Source organism: Ictidomys tridecemlineatus, chromosome 13 (assembly GCF_052094955.1).
Source record: "Ictidomys tridecemlineatus isolate mIctTri1 chromosome 13, mIctTri1.hap1, whole genome shotgun sequence".
NCBI classification, from domain to species: domain Eukaryota; kingdom Metazoa; phylum Chordata; class Mammalia; order Rodentia; family Sciuridae; genus Ictidomys; species Ictidomys tridecemlineatus.
The window spans coordinates 90,099,698-90,120,369 of NC_135489.1; the positions used below are offsets into that span (position 1 = coordinate 90,099,698).

The 20,672-nt window shown below is 41.6% G+C and overlaps 1 protein-coding gene across 12 annotated transcripts in view; it reads left to right on the plus strand.

The window, feature by feature from the left end:
- Cep192 (centrosomal protein 192) overlaps positions 1-20,672 on the plus strand; it is a 111,002-nt gene that overhangs the window by 48,535 nt on the left and 41,795 nt on the right. For 11 of the 12 annotated variants that reach the window (XR_013429861.1, XM_078030481.1, XM_078030485.1 and 8 more), the window contains 4 exons: positions 13,882-14,080; positions 15,385-16,279; positions 17,117-17,265; positions 18,675-18,905. Coding sequence is in view for 11 of the 12 variants with exons in the window: in XM_078030481.1 (XP_077886607.1) it covers positions 13,882-14,080; positions 15,385-16,279; positions 17,117-17,265; positions 18,675-18,905 (1,474 nt within the window). In the remaining variant the exon portion in view is untranslated. The remainder of the gene's footprint in view (positions 1-13,881; positions 14,081-15,384; positions 16,280-17,116; positions 17,266-18,674; positions 18,906-20,672) is intronic. The other variant, XM_078030483.1, reaches the window with a different exon arrangement.

Consider the following 20,672-nt stretch of genomic DNA (forward strand, 5'->3'; position numbering starts at 1 on the left):
TATTATAGTTTTTATTTATTTCAAAATACAGGATTTCAAATTTATCTAATAATTATTTCCTGAGTTGCCAATGAAGTTTTTCATATTTATCTGAAATGTGGGATGGGTTGGCTAGAGTTAAATAGCAATGGAGAGCTTAGTTCCATGTTTCAGTGACTTTTTTTTATGCCTCTGCTTTTATTTATTTATTTTTATGTGGTGCTGAGGATGGAACCCAGGGCCTCCCACGCACTAGACGAGTGCTCTACCGCTAAGCCACAAGCCCAGCCCCTCAGTGACTCTTTGTAGGACCGTTATTTTGAAACACTTTCATATGCACATCTACGTCTTATTTAATAGTTAATTTTGTGCTCTAAAGGACATTAGAAGTCATCTAGCCCAACAGATTTCATCATCTGTCTATGACATGTGCTAGCAAGTTTTAAATCTTTGGCTTTATACTTTCTTCCCCTAAGTGTAGTGTTTTTTTTTTTCCCCCAGTATGGAGGATAAAACCTGGTCCTTGAATATGCTAGGCAAACGCTTTACCACTAAGCTACACGCCAGCCCTTTTTTATTTTGAAGCAGGGCCTCACTGAGTTGTCCAGGCTGGTCTCAAACTTGTGATCATCCTGTCTTAGCCTCCTGAGTAGCTGGAATTACAGGCATGAGCCACTGTGCCCACCTTCCCTTATTTATTAGAGTGATTGCTGTTCTGTCTCTATGAAAGTTGAAGGAAAATCTGGGACTAGTCTAATTTTTTTTTTTGCTTTGGAATTGACTTGATCTTTTTGCAAGGGTTGGCAAAAGATTCTTTGTTTTTCAAGTCTAGTAATTTTATTAACTTGCATCTCTTTGTTGACTCCCATTGCTGCTTTTCCCTATTACTCACAGTATGTACTCTTTCACTGAGGATTTGGGCATTGCCCTGCTCCATTCCCTCCTGTGCCTACCAACTCTGGTTGAAAGAAGACTGGCACAGGACTGATCATAGGCACAGCAATGACAGGCATAGTAGATTTATTGTCAGGCACCTGGCAAGGCTGTGTCGTGCAGAAAATAGCAGGAGAGAGGGAGCAACAGCAGCTCCCCCTTGAGCATTATCTTTTACAGGCCAGAATCATGGCTGCCCCATTAGGGGCAGGTTTAGCCCTTGTGACTGACATTGCAAGCATCACCTGATTTTGCAGAAAGCAAGTTTCTGTTTCTTGGGAACAGAAATGGGCAGCTCCTGTTTTTTTTTTTTTCTTTTTAAATTTTTTGTTTTGGGACAAGTTGGTATTGCTAAGTTGGTGAGTCGGCCCCAACTTCCTGAGTTACTGGGATTATAGACCTGTACCACCAGCCTGGCTTAAACTACGATTTTAAAAAAATAATTTGTTTCTTTGTTCTAATCAGTTTTACATGACAGCAGAGTGCTCTTTGATTCATCGTACACAAATGGGGTACAGTTTTTCACTTCTCTGGTTGTACACAAAGTAGGGTCTCACCATTCGTGCAATCACACATGTACCGGGAATAATGATGTCCATTTCATTCCACCATCTTTCTTGTCCCATGCCCCCACCCCTCCTCTCCCTCCCCTTTGGCCAATCCAAAATTCCTCCACTGATCCCATCCCCTCCCCCCACCCCCCATGGATTAGCATGCACTTATCAGAACATTTGGCCTTTGGTTTTGTGGCTTACTTCGCTTAACGTCATATTCTCCAATTCCATCCAATCGGCTTACTTCGCTTAACATCATATTCTCCAATTCCATCCATTTACCTGCAAATGCCGTGTTTTAGTCTCTTTTATTGCTGAATAATACTCCATTGTGTATGTTTACCGCAGTTTCTTTATCCATTCATCTATTGAAGGGTATTTAGGTTGGTTCCACAGTTTGACTATTGTGAATTGTGCTGCTATAAACATTGATGTGGCTGCATCATGGTAGAATGCTCTTTTTAAGTCCTTTGGGTATAGACCAAGGAGTGGGATAGCTGGGTCAAGTCTTTTATCTTTCAAGGAGAGAACAGAGACTGGCAAGCCTTTATCTCACAAGGAGAGGAGAATAAAAACAGTATTCATAAAGTGGGGATGGGAAAAGGGAGATGGCTGTGGTTATGCCAACACTGGTGATGCATATGAAGAATCTATTTTATTTGACTTCTGCATTTATATTCTCCCAATTTTTGAAAAACTTTTTGATTTTGAAATATTTGTAGATTCACAGGAAGTTGCAAAGATGATATAGAGATCAAAGAATCCGTCATCCAGTTTTTCCCAGTGGTCACCTCATACATAATTATAGGGCAGTTTCACAACCAGGATCTTGACATAGGAGCCAAGTGTGGGTAGGGGTCAGCATCATTTTATCACAGGTGTGGGTTCAGTCTGCAGCCCCCACAAAGTTACTGAATGCTTCTGTCAGCACTGGCTCTTTTTTCATTTCTCTTTGATTGTTTACATTTCACATTTCTGATCTCCAGACTCCTGGCAGTATTTTCTGCAGTCTTTTTTCCCTTGTGTACTTTGCAGTTTCATCTTGATTTCTTTGATATGGGCTTTTAGAAGGAATTTAATAAAAACTAGAACTCTGCTGGGTGCAGTAGCACACACCTGTAATCCCAGTGGCTTGGGAGGCTGAGACACGAAGAGTTCAAGCCAGCCTCAGCAACTGTGAGGCACTAAGCAACTCAGTGAGACCCTGTCTCTAAATAAAATAGGGCTGGGGATGTGGCTCAGTGGTTGAGTGCCCTTGAGTTCAATCCCTGGTCCCCCGCCTCAAAAGAAACAACTAAATACTCTGTAATGACTTAAGTTATTATGATTTTCTCCTTCAAATTGTACTTTTAAGAAAATCTTCTTACTCATTAATGTAGGTGATATAACTTGAGGAATAGTGACCTTTTTCAGGAACTTGAAGTGTGGTCACATGCTTTTACCTTTCTGAAGTGACTCTGAAATTGGTCAGCTAACTCCACATGGGTACACTAGCCAAGCAGTAGCACCCTTTATTTCTCAGTGTTGGGTAGAACCATGGGACTTAGAAAAGTGTCAATTTATAAGACAGTATATTCTGAACTATAGCTGCTGAGGAATACCACAGGAGAGTGATCTTGTGTTGCCAGCTTTGTTGGCAAATCATTTTTTGTTGTTGTTGCCATGCTCACTAAAGCAAGTGCTAGTTGATATCTTTTGGGTAGTGTCTGCATGTTGATCAATCTGAATTATCCAAGGACAGGGAAGTGCACAAATTTTGGTCCACTGCTGACCCAATTTTATGATTTCCCAGTATGCATTTTCGTCACATTTTTTAATTGAAGCTTAATTAAAATACAATAAAATGCACAACTATTAGGAGTTTTAGTCAATGAGGTTTGACACATATTATGCCTATGTAAACACCTGCCCCTAAAAAATATGGAGAAATTCTGCCACCCTTTAACTAGCCCTTGCTCTTTTATAGTCAGTTCTGCTTCTCCTTCTGTCACCCTAGAACCCACTCTCTGATTTGTGTCACCATGGTTTAATTTCGTCTGTTCTTGGGTTTCATGTAAGTGGAACCAGACAGTGTGTTCTTTTTGTCGTGGTGGCTTCTTGCACTGAACACAGTTTTACAATGTGTCCCTGGTGCGTGTGGTAATAGTGCAGCATGTTTATTGCTAACCAGCACTCCAGCGCTCCAGTGTGCCAATTCTGATAACCAGTTCCTCTGTTGAACAGTATGCATTTTTGTGTAAGCCTAAATTGATTTCTCTCATGAACTTCAAATGAATGTATCAGTCTCCTTCGGTTGATTTTGCTGGGACACCATGACCACAGCATGCACAGTTCTGTCTTCTAGGGAAAGTTTGGCTTTCTGTTGTTGGTTGTCCTTGTATTCTAGTTACTCTTCCCTCCAAGGAAATACACTGGCTGGTCTACCATATTCCCTTTTCCCTCATTTTCATTTCTGTCTGCCTTGCCTCTAAAGGAATGGTTGTTTAGGTATTTATCTTTTCCACCACTGGTTTCTTATTGTATTAACTATACTTTTTATTGCCACTAATGTGCACTTTAATTTTAGATTCATCTTTTTTTTTCATTTTTTAAAAAGTTTTTGAAGGACTGTTATTTTATTTATTCATTTATGTGTGATGCTGAGAAATTGAACCTAGAGCTATAGGTGCTAGGCAAGTGCTCTACCCCTGAGCCACAACCCCAGCCCTATATTTATCTTTTTCGAAAGCCTCCTTATATTTTTTATTTTACTGATGAGATGGATGTGATATTTCTACCCTTTTTCCTGTTTCTGCTATCTGTATTCTATTTCCTCCTAATTTCTCTTCATGGTCTCTCTTGCCTCATCTATTTGTTCCTTGATCATTTATATTTCTGCTTTGTGATCATTGTTCTCAGAGGTGATTGCTTCATCAGATTTTTATATTTCTGGCAAAATGTTGATCATTTTCATCTTTAGTGATAACGTTCCCTGGTGAATGTAATTTATCTGGTAAGTGTTCTTGTTTGGTGTCATTCCTGCTAGATGATCTTCTGGCTTCTAGCTAGTTTCCAGCACTCAGTTGAGCTGATTTAGAACTTCTAATTCCAGAACTGCCGTTGAATTTCAGTATGGCCAGCCACGTGGCAGCTTTTGGATTTGTTTGAAGTTTGGCCTCTCTGCGGAAGTTTCTCTCTTTCCTCCCATACCACATGTTCTTGTAATTCACTTCTTATTCTTTGAGGTAGTTTAACCTAAGTGCATTTGTTCCTGTCAGTCAATGGAGCTAAGCTAAATAACACATCACTCCAGTGACCTAGAACTTTTATTTTTTTATTGGTGTTCAAAACATTACAAAGCTCATGATATATCATCTTTCATACATTTGACTCAATTGGATTATGAACTCCCATTTTTACCCCAAATACAAATTGCAGAATCACATCGGTTACACACTCACATTTTTACATAATGGCATATTAGTGACTGTTGTATTCTGCTACCTTTCCTATCCCCTACTATCCCCCCTCCCCTCCCCACCCATCATCCCTCTCTACCTCATCTTCTGTTGTTCAATTCTCTCCCTTGTTTCCCCCCCTTTCCCCTCACATCTCTTCTATGTAATTTTGTGTAACATTGAGGGTCTCCTACCATTTCCATATGCTTTCCCTTCTCTCTCCCTTTCTCTCCCCCCACTCGTCTTTGTTTAATGTTAATCTTTTCCTCATGCTCTTCCTCCGTATTCTGTTCTTAGTTGCTCTCTCTATATCAAAGACGACATTTGGCATTTGTTTTTAAGGATTGGCTAGCTTCACTTAGCATAATCTGCTCTAATGCCATCCATTTCCCTGCAAATTCTATGATTTTGTCATTTTTTATTGCTGTGTAGTACTCCATTGTGTATAGATGCCACATTTTTTTTTATCCATTCATCTATTGAAGGGCATCTAGGTTGGTTCCACAGTCTAGCTATTGTGAATTGTGCTGCTATGATCATTGATGTGTCAGTATCCCTATAGTACGCTCTTTTAAGATCCTCAGGGAATAGTCCGAGGAGGGCGATAGCTGGGTCAAATGGTGGATCCATTCCCAGCTTTCCCAGGTATCTCCATACTGCTTTCCAAATTGGCCTTACCAATTTGCAGTCCCACCAGCAGTGTACAAGTGTACTCTTTTCCCCACATCCTTGCCAACACTTATTGTTGTTTGACTTCATAATGGCTGCCAATCTTACTGGAGTGAGATGGTATCTTAGGGTGGTTTTGATTTGCATTTTTCTGACTGCTAGAGATGGTGAGCATTTTTTCATGTACTTGTTGATTGATTGTATGTCCTCCTCCGTGAAGTGTCTGTTCAGGTTCTTGGCCCATTTGTTGATTGGGTTATTTGTTATCTTATTGTCTAATTTTTTGAGTTCTTTGTATATTCTGGATATTAGGGCTCTATCTGAAATGTGAGGGGTAAAAATTTGTTCCCAGGATGTAGGCTCTCTATTCACCTCTCTTATTGTTTCTCTTGCTGAGAAAAAACTTTTTAGTTTAATTAAGTCCCATTTATTTATTCTTGTTATTAACTCTTGGGCTATGGACGTCCTATTAAGGAATTTGGAGCCTGACCCCACAGTATGTAGATCATAGCCAACTTTTTCTTCTATCAGATGCAGTGTCTCTGATTTGATATCTAGCTCCTTGATCCATTTTGAGTTAACTTTTGTGCATGGCGAGAGAAAGGGATTCAGTTTCATTTTGTTGGATATGGATTTCCAATTTTCCCAGCACCATTTGTTGAAGATGCTATTCTTCCTCCATTGCGTGCTTTTAGCCCCTTTATCAAATATAAGAAAGTTGTAATTTTGTGGATTGGTTTCTGTGTCCTCTATTCTGTACCATTGGTCCACCTGCCTGTTTTGGTACCAGTACCACACTGTTTTTGTTACTATTGCTTTGTAGTACAGTTTGAACTCTGGTATTGCTATACCTCCAGATACACACTTCCTGCTTAGAATTGCTTTTGCTATTCTGGGTCTTTTGTTTTTCCATATGAATTTCATGATTGCTTTATCTATTTCTACAAGAAATGCCGTTGGGATTTTAATTGGCATTGCATTAAACCTGTAGAGAACTTTGGGTAGTATCGCCATTTTGATGATGTTAGTTCTGCCTATCCATGAACAGGGTACATTTTTCCATCTTCTTAGATCTTCTTCTATCTCTCTCTTTAGGGTTCTGTAGTTTTCATTGTATAAATCTTTCACCTCTTTTGTTAGGTTGATTCCAAAGTATTTTATTTTCTTTGAGGATATTGTGATTGGAGTGGTTTTCCTCATTTCCATTTCAGAGGTTTTGTTGCTGATATACAGGATGCCTTTGATTTATGCGTGTTAATTTTATATCCTGCCACTTTGCTGAATTCATTTATTAACTCTAGCAGTTTCTTTGTAGACCCTTTTGGGTCTGTTAAATATATTATGTCATCCGCAAATAGCGATAATTTAAGTTCTTCTTTTCCTATTTTTATGCCTTTAATTTCTTTTGTTTGTCTAATTGCTCTGGCTAGTGTTTCAAGAACTAAATTGAATAGAAGTGGTGATAGAGGGCATCCCTGTCTTGTTCCAGATTTTAGAGGGAATGCCTTCAGTTTTTCTCCATTTAGGATGATGCTAGCCTGAGGTTTAGCATATATAGCTTTTACAATGTTGAGGTAAGTTCCTGTTATCCCTAGTTTTTCTAGTGTTTTGAACATAAAGGGATGCTTCTTTTTTGTCAAATGCTTTTTCTGCATCTATTGAGATGATCATATGGTTCTTGTCTTTAAGTCTATTGATTTGGTGAATAGTATTTATTGATTTCTGTATATTGAACCAGCCTTGCATCCCAGGGATGAATCCTACTTGATCATGGTGTACAATTTTTTGATATGCTTGTGTATTCGATTCGCCAGGATTTTATTGAGAATTTTTGCATCCAAGTTCATTAGAGGTATTGGTCTGTAGTTTTGTTTCTTTGAAGTGTCTTTGGTTTCGGGATCAGGGTGATGTTGGCCTCACAGAATGAATTTGGAAGAGCTCCTTCTTTTTCTATTTCTTGAAATAGCTTGAAAAGTATTGGTATTAATTCTTCTTTGAAGGTTTTGTAAAACTCCGCTGTATACCCATCCGGTCCAGGGCATTTTTTGGTTGGTAGTCTTTTGATGGCTTCTTCAATTTCTTCCTTTGTTATTGGTCTGTTTAAATTGTGTGTATCTTCCTGACTCAATCTGGGCAGATCGTATGACTTAAGAAATTTATTGATATCTTCACTATCTTCTATTTTATTGGAATATAGGGTTTCAAAATACTTTCTAATTATCTTCTGTATTTCTTTAGTGTCTGTTGTGATATTGCCTTTTTCATCCCGTATGTTAGTAATTTGAGTTCTCTCTCTTCTTCTCTTCGTTAGCATGGCTAAGGGCCTGTCGATCTTATTTATTTTTTCAAAGAACCAACTTTTAGTTTTTTCAATTTTTTCAATGTTTTTTTTTTGTTTCAATTTCATTTATTTCTGCTCTAATTTTAATTATTTCTTGTCTTCTACTACATTTGCTGTTGTTTTGCTCTTCCTTTTCTAGGTTTTTGAGGTGTAGTGTGAGTTCATTTATTTGTTGGTTTTTTCTTTTTTTGAGGAAAGAACTCCAAGAAATGAATTTTCCTCTTAAAACTGCTTTCATTGTGTCCCATAGATTCCGGTATGTTGTGTCTGTATTGTCATTTGTCTCTATGAATTTTTTTATCTCCTCCTTTATGTCTTCTGTAACCCATTGATCATTCAGTAACATATTGTTCATTTTCCATGTGATGTAGGATTTTTCCTTCCTTCCTTTTATCATTGATTTCCAGTTTCATTCCATTATTATCAGATATGGTGCATGGTATTATCTCCACCCCTTTATATTTACTAAGAGTTGCCCTATGGCATAATATATGGTCTATCTTTGAGTAGGATCCATGTGCTGCTGAGAAGAACGTGTATCCACTCGATGATGGTTGATATATTCTATATATGTCGGTTAAGTCTAGGTTATTGTTTGTACTATTGAGTTCAATAGTTTCTTTATTCAGCTTTTGTCTAGAGGATCTGTCTAATGGTTAGAGCGGTGTGTTGAAGTCACCCATAATTATTGTGTTGTAGTCTATTTGACTCTTGAACTTGAGGAGAGTTTGTTTTATGAACGTTGCAGCTCCATTGTTTGGTGCATACAAATTGGTAATTGTTATGTCTTGTTGGTGGCTGGTTCCTTTTAACAGTATATAGTGTCCTTCTTCATCCCTTTCGATTAACTTAGGTTTGAAGTTGATTTTATTCGATATGAGTATGGCCACTCCTGCTTGCTTCTGAGGGCCATGTGAGTGATATGATTTTTCCCAACCTTTTACCTTCAGCCTGTGTATGTCTTTTCCTATCATATGAGTCTCCTGAAGGCAGCATATTGTTGGATTTGTTTTTTTGATCCATGTTACTAACCTATGTCTCTTGATTGGTGTGTTTAGGCGATTAACATTTAAGGTTACAATTGAAATATGATTTGTACTTCCAGTCATGTTTATTTATTTATTTATTTATTTTAGTTTGGCTAGTTTTTACTTTTTGGTTATTTTCCTCCCCCTTTACTGAGATACCTCCTACTGTTAGTTTTGGGCACTATTTTTCAATTCCTCTTCTTGTAGTATTTTGCTCAAAATGCTTTGCAGTGCTGGTTTTCTGGCTGCGAATTCTTTTAGCTTTTGTTTATCGTGAAAGATTTTTATTTCATTGTCAAATCTGAAGCTTAATTTTGCTGGATACAGTATTCTTGGTTGGAAACCACTATTTTTCAGCGTTTGAAATACATTGTTCCAGGATCTTCTCGCTTTTAAAGTCTATGATGAAAAATCAGTGGTTAACGTAATTGGTTTACCCCTGAATGTAATCTGCCTCCTTTCTCTTGTAGCTTTTAATATTCTCTCCTTGTTCTGTATGTTGGCTATCTTCATAATTACGTATCTTGGAGTTGGTTTATCACGGTTTTGAATGCTTGGTGTCCTGTAGGCTTCCAGGATTTGGCAGTCCATTCCATCTTTCATCTCTGGGAAGTTTTCTAGAATTATTTCATTTAATAGGGTGTCCATTCCTTTGATTTGATTCTCTATGCCTTCTTCTATCTTGATGACTCTCAAATTTGTTTTTTTATGACATCCCATATTTCTTGAATAGATTGCTCGTGGGATTTAAGCATCTTTTCTGTGTTGACTATATTCTTTTCAAGTTGATAAACTTTGTCTTCATTATCTGATGTTCTGACTTCTACTTGATCTAGTCCATTTGTAATATTCTCGTTTGAGTTCTTAATTTGGTTTATAGTTTCCTGCATTTCTAGGATTACTGTTTGATTTTTTTTAAGATCTCTACCTCCTTGTGAAGCTCGTTCTTTGCCATTTGAATTTGTTTGTTTAATTCATTTTCAAAATATACTTTTATTGCTTGGACTTGCTGTCTCATGTCTTCTCTAATATTCCTTTCCATCTGAGTTAGGTATGCCTTGAGTTCTTTCCCTATCCCTGTTTCTGATGCTTCAAGGTCCTCCTATAGAATTAAGTTGTCCTGCATTGTTTGTACTCCTTTTTTCCCTTTTTTTTTCATGATGTTCACGCTACTTTCCAGCTCTATTTGATTGCTGTGTTTCTGCTCTGTTCTATAAATTTGTTTTGGTTTTTTATATCTCTGTTGTCTCTCCTTTGTGTTGTTGGTAGGCTATGCTTGCTAAAGTGGATTCCATTGGGAAGGAATTCCGATGGCCGAGCTCCAGTGGTATCACCTCTCTGCTATGGCGGGCCCCAGGTTCCTTACTGGGGTGTCCGAATGGAGGGGTGGGACTGGACTGTCTCTGGTTGGTTTCAGCTTCCGGACGCCGGCGGCCGGGCGGTCTCCATCCACCCAGTCGCGCTGGCAGCCGGCGTACAATTGGTCGCTGGCAGGCGTGCGGTCTCCAGCTGCCCAATCGCAGTTGCAATGGGCCGGCTGTCGCTGGTGGGCAGGCGATCTCTAGCCGCCTAGTCGTGCGGTCGGTCAGGTGATCTCCAGCTGCTCAGTCGCGCGGTCAGCTGGCGGGCGATCGGTGGCCCCCGGGCATGTGGTCTCCGGCCGCTCAGTCGCAGGGGCAATGGGCTGGCTGTCGCTGGTGGGCGGGCGATCTCTAGCTGTCCAGTCGCAGGGGCAATGGGCCGGCTGTCGAAGGCGGGCGGGCCGTCCCCAGCTGCCCAGTTGCGCGGGCAGCTGGCAGGCGATTGGTCGCCATGCGTGCGGTTTCCAGCTGCTCAGTCGCAGGGGCAATGGGCCGGCTGTTGCTGGTGGGCGGGCAATCTCTAGATGCCCAGTCGTGCAGTCAGTCGCTGGCGGGGGGAGGACTCCAGCCGCGAGGGCCTGGCCTCTAGTCCCCTGGTTTCTCCTGCTAGACCAGATTTCCCCTGAGTGATGCCTCTTGGTAGTTCAAACTGTACTCTGAGCCTGCCGTTTGTTGGGCGTGGAGGGTGGCTATTGAGAACCCCGCCCCGCCCCCCACTCTATTGTTTTGATTTTTTCTGCTTGCCCCTCCACCCGCACTGGCAATACAGGTTTTGTTTTCCCCGCTGATGGGAGCAGGAGTTGAAGGTCGGGTGTCTCTAGTTTTCTCCTGTCTTTATACAGGCTTGCTCTGATAATCCCTCCCCCGGAGAGCCTAGGAGAGATTTTATGCGAATTCCCCGCTGTATGGGAGATGAGCTGAGTAATACGCACCTGTTTTATAGTTGCAATATGTCGGAGAGTGGCGGTGGTTACTTCAGCTCTCCAAGATGGTGGCTGCTGGTTTCCTTGGTGGAGTTTCCGTTGTGGGGGATAGAACTGTCCCGTTTCCTTCCCCGTCTGAAATCCCGAACTCAGCCCGGGGCTCCGTGAGTGCTCAGGCAGCAGGATTCCACGGAATCTGCAGCAATCTCCCTGCTTGCTGGTCACTTCTCAGCGGCTCCCCGCCGTCTGTAGCCACGGGGCTGGCCGTGCAGATCAGTCAGCCCGGATCTCCGGTCGCACAGTTGGCTTGTGTATGAGACTCAATTACTGGACCTTGGTGCTGGAAATCCTTCCTCTAGGTTTCAGTGCTGTAAGTTCCTAACAAGATAGTTTTTTGTCGTTCTAACTCGTTATTCACCCGCGCAGTGGAGTGGTACACGGGGTGTGATGCACTCTATTCGCGGCCATCTTGGGGATCCGTGACCTAGAACTTTTATCCTGCCTTATCATGGCCGTGCACTTACATGCATATGTGCATACGGGAACCCATATAAGTGCACGTCATACAGTAGCTGAAGTAGGCCTGAAGCAGTTTGGTTAATAATATTTTGTTTCCATTGGTTCCAGTGAAGACAGAGAAAAGGGAATAGGGTAGACAGCAAATAACCAGTGCCAGGCATGGTGGTGCCTGCCTGTAATCCCAGCAGCTTTGGAGGTTGAGACAGGAGAATTGCAAATTCAAAGCCAGCCTCAGCAACTTATTGGGGTCCTGAAGAACCTAGCAAGATCCTGTCTCAAAATAAAACATAAAAGGGGATGTGGCTCAGCGGTTAAATTCCCTTGGGTTCAATCCCTGGTACAAAAAACAACAACAAAAAAAACTAACAAGGGTTTTGAAAATGCCATCTTAATGTGGGGCTTTTAAAAAATGTTTAAAACTCAAATATCAGTTTTCTCTGTGTGTTCCTTGCCTAGCTGAGTATTCTGACATTGTGCAAAATTGAAAAAAAAAATAGTGGGGAATAAAATCTTCTCAGGTCAAGGACTCAAGTGAAATTGAGTGGTAGAGTGTCTGGATGTGTGGGAACTGTTTACAGAGTTTGCTTGACAGCTTTCCTGTCGTCTCCTGTGCTCTTCCGCCTGGGACTGTGCAGTCAGCTTATTCTGTCTTTGCATCTTAGCTAGAGGCTCTGGTGGATAATAAAAACCAAAGTGAAGTAGAAGTAATATTTCTATCTGTTAAATGCATTTGTACATAGTAAATGTGTGTGGGGTTCTCAAATTTTTTTGTTTTCTAATCCTTTTTTAAAATTCAGTGTATCATGAACATCTTTGTGAGCCAAGTGATAGTATTGAACAGCACGGGTATTGGGTTTTTGTTTTCATCTTATTTTCACAGTCCTGGGGATCAAACCAAGCTGCTGTACCACTGAATTAACTCCCAGTTATATTAGCATGTTTTTTTTTTTAATGGTTGCAATGTTTTATTGTATGTTTTTGCCATAATTTCCCAAACCTGATTCCTCCTCTGAGACAATTAAGATTGCCTATTTTGTTATCAATAACAATGTGATGACTTTTTCTTTGTGGAGTCTTTATCTTTAGTTTTTCCTTAGGATGCAGTCATAGATGCAGAACATCTGAGTTGAGGGGTTTTTGAAACATGTCACTTAATTGCTCAGCTGTACTACTTGATAAGGGCATTTCTTTGCCCTCATCTACGTAATTCTCCTTTTTTTTTTTTTTTTTTTTTTGGTTCTAACTACAAGCCACATCCCAGTCCTTTTTATTTTTTATTTTGAGACAGGGTCTCACTAAGTTGCTGAGGCTGGCCTTAAACTTGTGAACTTATATGATCCTTTGTCTCAGTCTCTAATACACTGGGATGACAGGCTTGTACTGACATGCTTGGCTCTCCTAACTCCTCTGAGGAAAGCCTACAGGATTTGCTGTGTTTCCTTTTGCCTTTTGCTGCTGAGGATCGGAACCAGGACCTCCTCACACAGCCCCAGCCTGGGCTCTTCCACTGACTGAGCTGTGCTCCCAGCCATCCTCTGGTTCCTTAGTCCGTCTCTCCCTCCCTCCTTTCTCCCTCCCTCCCACTCCTCTCTCTTTCTTCTTTTCTTTCCTTCCAGGAGCACACAACTACTGAGCCACAACCTCAGCCCAGCCCAGCCCAGCCCAGCCCTTTTTTATTTTGAGATATGGTCTTGCTAGTTTACTCAGGATCTTGCTAAGTGCTGAGACTGGCTTTGAACTTGCGATCTTCTTCCTCAGTTTCTTGAATTGCTGGGTTACAGATGTGTGCCACTGTGCCCAGTTGGCTTTACTCTTTGAGGGCAGGAAGTTTTAATGCTTTTGTTAATTGCTTTATATCAGGTACTCAATACATTCTTTTAAATAAGTAGCTAATGTTGTTATGTGACTGCATGTGGTATTTAGTAATGAAAATGCCACATTTTTATTTTACAGTAGCTTATCAGATAGGTCATTCAGTAGGAATGTATAATTTATAATTTTTTTTGTTTGTAATAATTTACAGTTTTAGATAATTAAATGTAAATGTTGAACCCACGGTTGAATTACTTCCAAGTTTATAGGCAGGCAGTAGCAAAGCGTAGATGATTCCAACATGAGGTATTCATTTCCTTTTCAGGTGTGCTTTGGAGTCTCTTGATTCTGCAGCTTGTCACCAAAAATCTTCTTCTGAGAGCGAGTTGTCTCAGTTGGTGTGTTCCCATACTGATATGAGCAGGCTGACTTACGTCTCTGAACAGGAGAGCGCCTGTCCTCCCACAACTGCTGACAGTGGCCCAGAGGACTGCAAGGTGGGCGGCACTTGGACTGCTGCTTTAGTAAGGCTTTGTGTCCTTCTGTTTGACTCCGACTGAGTTCAGGCCTCTTTAAATGTTGCGTTGCTGATTTACCTTTAAAATGAATTAGTGTGTGCATGTGTATGTGCATATGAGTTCATGCTTGGTGGGCACTAGAAGTCCGTACGGGGAGCTCCAGAGTCTGCCCTCAGAAGCTCTCTGTCTGGTGCAAAGAGCTATATTGTGTGCTATTTGCACCAAAGTATACGGGGCACCCAGATGCTGGGGGGATTCCTAGAGAGGTGGCCAAAAGTCTCACCACAGGGTGGGGGTGGTTTAGCAGGTTTATGAGAGGGAGTTTGGTGAAGCCTGATTTTGCAGAGCTACTTGCAGTTGAGGGAGGAAGGCAGGTAACAGATGGAGGAAGATGGGGAATGGGGAGCTGTGTGTAGGGTGGCAGTGAATCTCACACATGGGAAAGGAGAGGGGTAGGAAAGAAGGTGGGCCCAAGGGAGAGAGGCTTGGATGTATAACTTAGTGTGAAGGCTTCTAAGGTGGACACCAACAGGATATGTTTTCATGTCTTAAAAGCTCATTCCAGTAGCAGTGTGGTGGAGGGAGTCGGGGAGAGCAAGGTTAAAATCAGGGAAGTTTGACATGAAGCTGCTGTAGTCATTCAGGTAAGAGACAGTATGAGCCTGTCTTGAGGAAGTGTGTGTGTGTGTGTGTGTGTGTGTGTGTGTGTGTGTGTGTGTGTGTGGTGAGTGTAACAGAAGTAAGTTTCTTAAGGAGTTGAATTTGACTATTGTGGGCCTGTGGTGTAGACTTCCTCCACCAATTTGTGAAATACAGGGTGCAGTGTTAGGTGAAGTATTACATCCATTTCATTGAATGCTATCTTTTTGGTGGTGGTAGATATTGACTCTATGTTCTTCGCCTAGTGGTTAAGAACTGAGTGATGGCGTCAGACAGCCTGTCCTCTGCTGCTTCCACAGACAGACTAAACCTTCCTAAACCTGTTTCTTCACCCTTGAGGAGGAATACTATGTGAGGGCAGTGCTTGTCGCCCACTACTTGGCCCCGAAATATCTATTGTTATTGTTAATAACCAACAAATAATCTTTCTTTATCAATATCTTTGTTTTTAAAGCTTTGGTCCAGGGGAGGTTTCCATGCCTACATTTCACAGCTTCCAGGCTACTTTTCTTTGTGTAAACCAGCTCCTTTTCAGAAAGATAATGTCAGATCCTTTTCTGATTTTGTGTGAGATTATAACAGTATGGTTTGAATTTGTTATATTCAATCTATCTGTGGATAATTTTGAAAATTATTTTGTCACACTCAAGAGTGATATCACCAGTGAGTTGAGCACCACAATTATTCAATCAAGCCTAGCACCATTGGAGGAACATGCTATGGAAAAGCTGAGAAAAAAGGTTCCATTTCAGAATAGAGGAAAAAGAGCCTCATCATCTCTTATTCAGAACCAGTCTGATTTGAAAAGTGTGACTGAAACTACTTCTCTGAGTAGCAGACCTGAGGGTGGAGAATCAAGTCAAGATCCTACCTCCAAAAGAGGAGAGCCATTGGAAACCAGTGAAGAACGTTTGACATCAAACCGCAGTGACTTGGATCCAGTCAGTGAGGTTCTCCTGAGCAAGCCAGGTCTGAGCCATCAGGTGGGGCTAGCCTCATCTCACCTTGCTGTGTCCTGCCTGAGGTCCATGGAAGAAGGTCAGAGAGTCATTTCTAAAGACACCTCGAGCACCAACAGTGAGTTCAGTGGCCAGATTCCTAATCAGAACACCTCTGGAAACCTGCGAGGCCCGGTCTCCCAACTCATGGCTCACGGCTCTGCTGAGGAGGTACAGAATGTTCCTGCTGTGCACCCCACACTCTGGACGGCACATTCTTTCAGCACCGCTCCCTTGAAACAGCAGTATGTGGGTACACTCTCTTCAGCAGGGAATGTTGCCTTGCCTCAGTGCCATTCAGGCAGCGCCTCGGCCTGTGGGTTCTCAGGATGCTTTACTTACCCTGCTATCGCAGGAGACCACGTTCAGAACTCCATGGCTATGGGGATTTACCTGGGTCCCGATCTCACCCCTGGATTGATGGGTCCCACTTCGCTCTATACCCGGTGTTCTAATACCTTACATCAGAACGTGCTAAGCTCAGTACCATCTTTTACTGTGCAGTCTGGAGTGGAGTCCTGGGATTCAGGAACCATGTCAGGATTTGGTGAGATGCTTCTTGTCTCTTTTTTTCTACTGTTGCTTTTACTATTTAAAGGTTGCTTTTTGTCAAATGGGATTGTCAAACCAATGTTTCAAGGGGATACTGGCCATACTTTCTTACCAGTTTTGTTCTCTGTTTGGAGAACAGAATAATATTTCTACACAGAAGTCCCTTAAGTTGGCTTAGAATAGTAAGCTTACGCAGGTGGAAAGCTTCCTTGTCTTTCTCCTCATTCTTCTGCTCTATGCTTGGATTTTTGTTCTTTCAACTAGGAAGTGACCACTTTAGGAGTCCTTGACATACCTTAGGAGTTCAGAGAGGGGATGTGGTGGTGGACAGCACTCCTGCTGTCCCCACAGGGATGGGTCTCTCCCTGACAGTGGTCTGCTCAGCAGGACTAGGCACTGTACCCGTCCACCATAGTACTGTCTTCTCTGTCCTTCAAGGTATTTGCGTGAGGATGGAAAAGATGGGGGAAAGATGGCACTTCTGAAGATTAGAGCCTCTGTGGTTTCTTTCTAATTCAGGCAGTGGCTTATAATTTGGGAGAGGAAAAAGGACAGATTTCCAACTGATAATAACATGAGTGAGTTAATTGGCTGTACGTTGTGAGTTTGATAAATTATAATTTTTTTTTTCTTCTCCTGGTCTGGATAGAGGAGGAAAAATTGTTAGCAGGCCTCCACTCAGGTTTGTGCAGCATCAAGGACTCCTGCACACCCAGGGCACTGTCCTGGGACTCGTAAAGTAGGCAGTCTTATATTATAAATTCCATTTGACCTCTCCTGCTTTTAACCAGGTGTTTGATCTGAATGCGTGTTTTGATATCTTCTCATGCAGACAGCGTCAGAGTGCCTGAGGAGTTGAAGTTTCCTCATGCTTGCTGTGTCAGTATTGCTTCGCAGACCTACCTTAGTGTACTCAATCCAACTGGCCGTTGGCTACAAGTCAGCATTGGGGTTCTCAGTGTTAGCGTTAATGGTGAAAAGGTAAGCTTTCTGCGACTTCCTGGCTTCACAGCCATGCATGGGGAAGCACTGACTTCCCTCTGGATTCGTCCACCCTGCGCACATGCACTGGAATGGGATCCTTCTTCAGTGCCCTTTTGGTTGTTTTACTCACAGTGGAAGAAGTGACATCTGAACGTGTTTTGCGTTTTCCATTGGCTATTATTAATCATTATGTTTTATCGTTTATTTATTAAAGTATGTCAGGTTGCTTTTAGTGCTGTTAAATCACTGAATGTTTTGAGTTTCTGGTCTCTACTTGTTGGTTTTTTGAGATAGGATTGGCTATAAGTTGCTATCATATATCCAAAAAAAGGAAAGAAAGAAACACGTAACCCTTGGGGTTATGTCTTTATTGAGTTAAGGGTAGTCTTTTTACTAATTGATCTGATCATTTTCTTACATGATCTTTTGAAATACTTGAAAAAAAAACCAGTGTTTTTAAAAAAGTATGTTTTCCCTTAGTTGTTGATAGGTCTTTATTTTATTTATACATGGTGCTGAGAATTGAACCCAGTGCCTCACACATGCAAGGCAAGAGCACTACCACTGAGCCCTAGCCCCAGCCCCCCAAAAAACCCAGTTTTAAGAAGTTAACATTAACTTGCATGGTCTGGGTCTCCCACATGGTCAGTGACAGCTGCTTTAATTCCAGATGTAGATCTCATTTGAACAGAGTGAACAGGGAAGGGGGAATATTGTCCATGGCTGCCTTCTGACGTGTCTTGTCTACAATACTGCTTGCTAGCCAGCGTTGGCAGATGAGCTTGCTGCTCCCTTTTTCCTCCTAAAGTAAAAGTGTCTCTACCTTGCCCCGCTTCCTTTCCTCCCTGCTTTCAGATCCTTGGTCATGAAAAGCAGGTGATTGGAGGAAGGCTTGAAAGTGGAAGGTGAGATTTGATTAGGGGCATCTGGGAGTCTGCGTAGTCCTGTCTGTGGATGTGGGAGTGGGAAGAAGATCCCCATCTACAGTGAGGAGGAACTGTCTGATGGGAGCCATAATTGCAGTACTGGGGTCTTATTGAGGCCCTGAGAGATCAGCCTGACTCCCTGCCCCACATGGTGCAGATGCAGAAGCCATGTTCCAAAGAGCTTTCCAGGGCCAAGTGCTTCACTTTTATTGCCTCTTTTAAGAAGAGTGAGAGTATAGATAAATGTGTTTGCTTTAAAATAGGCTAGGAGACCCATTCTTGATGCAGTAAGAGCAGTTCAAACTGGGGAGCGAGTTGACAGATAGTAAGTTGTAAAATGTGGGTATTTTTGAAGAGATAATAAATGTCTAGATTTTCAAGTAACTGTGAAAAGGAATTTTAAACTTGGATATTCTCCTTGATTTTCAATGCAAAGCCATTTCTTAACAAATCCTGTGGGTTTTTTTTTTTTTTTTTAAGGTGGATCTTTCAACATGTCCTTGTCTAGTTTTCAAGAATAAAGTCATCATAAGACCTCATGCCACAGAGGAGATAAAAGTACTTTTCATACCATCCAGTCCTGGGATTTTCCGATGTATGTTCAGTGTTGCTTCTTGGCCATTTTCAGCAGATTCTGAGACAATAGCACAAGCAGAAGCTTTGGCGAGCAAAGTCATTTTCACTGCTATCGCTGAGACTCCTGTTATTGAGGTAAATGAGTCTTGTCATTCCTGATGTTTTAATATAGGCTGTTTAGCCTTAGATGTAATATTTGGGAAAAACAAATGTGGGCCAATGTGCCACAAAGTTAATTTCAAGCTGAACATAAGTTCTTAGAATCTTGTATTCCAGAATTTGAAATTATTTTGTTTTTTATTACAGGAAACATAAATACACTTACTAAGATGTTTGTAAAGCAGAGTTTTAAACCCTATTTCCCACTGATTCCTTTGTGTATTTGACATACACTTAGGAGAGCACTAGGTACACGCTGCTTCTCCTTTCTCTGTGCCTGAAGAGTCCTTGCTAGCTGCAAGCCTTCCTCTTCTACAGTCATCCATTTTCTGAAAGTGAAAGAAAAATCAGTCTAGCCAAACTGGGATGATGTAAATGCTCATTGGATGACACACCTGTTGAGGACAGTAGGTTCCTGCCCTGGCTGCACGTTGGAATGGCACGGGGAGCTTTCTAGGCTCCCCAAGACCTATCCCTCAGTCAGAGGGATTACAGTCAGAAGGCAGCCTTAGCTACAGTGTAGGTACTTCCAAGAAGTGCCTCTTCTTAAGCAATAGTGAAATTAGAACTAACAGGGCAGGATGGAGGAACAGGAGAGGGCACAGACAGGAATGCTCATTAAAGCAAGTTGATTCCTAAAAGTTTAACAGAACCTAACATGTTTATTTAACCCACAGGTGTTACTGAGCTTCTACTAAAGCTAATTTGTTGTTTTGTTCAACAAAACCGTAGCTGTGACTTATAGTTTAGAGCTGGGATGTGGGAGTGAGGGCCAAGGCAGCCTCTTGGGAGGCTGAGGAAAATTATCCCAGGGTTTTCTCACAGTACACTTTCCCAGAGGAATTTGCTTATTAACTTCACCCGAAAATTTCTAGGGCAGGGAGGAGAAAGTAGAATTTGTAGATGTTCTCTTTATTATAAACTGTTAATGATCTTTTTCTGAAGTGCCAGTTTATGTATTTCTCCATCAACTCTGCTGTGATTGCTTTTCTCTTGATCAGTTTTCAACTTTAACACTATTGACATTTTGGGCTCAAATTCTTTACAGGTGAGGGGCCCGTCTTTTGTTGTGTGGGATGTTGAGTGTTGTCCCTGATCTACGTTTGTTAGATACCAGTAATAGTCCTTTCCCAGACCTGATAACCTAAAACATCTCCGGGAGGTGTTACATTCCCCTCTCAACCGCCCCCCAATTGAGAACATAGCTATTAATCATCTGCATGTCAGTATGTGTACACCAGGCTTTTGAACCTGCACTTAAGGAGCTTAAATTTTTGTAACACACATGAAAATCACTACTAGGCCATATTTAAAGTTGTCACGTCATGCGTGAGCAGCTCAAGTCAGTGGCATTGAGCAGTGTAAGGCATTGTTCCAAAACAGGGTTGTGCATTGGAATCAGTTGATGAACTTCAAAAATCCCGATGTTTGTGTCAGAGCTTTGAGTCTTCCCGACAGTTTTGGGGACCACTGGAGTAAGTAAAGATCATTCAGCATCATCCAGACCAATTAAAGTTGATTTCTTAGAGGAGTGGACATGGGCCCTGAGGGACAAGCAGGGTTGAGTCGGGAGTGTGAGGCATGGTTCAAGAATGGTATAGAGGCCCCACCCACAGAAACAGAGCGATCTCCCAGGTACTACAGCAAACATACAATACGTAGCAGTGTGTGTATATCTTTATTTTTGTATCTTTGCCAATTTACTCTCTTAATTTATATGCCCACAAGAAATGTATGAGAGCT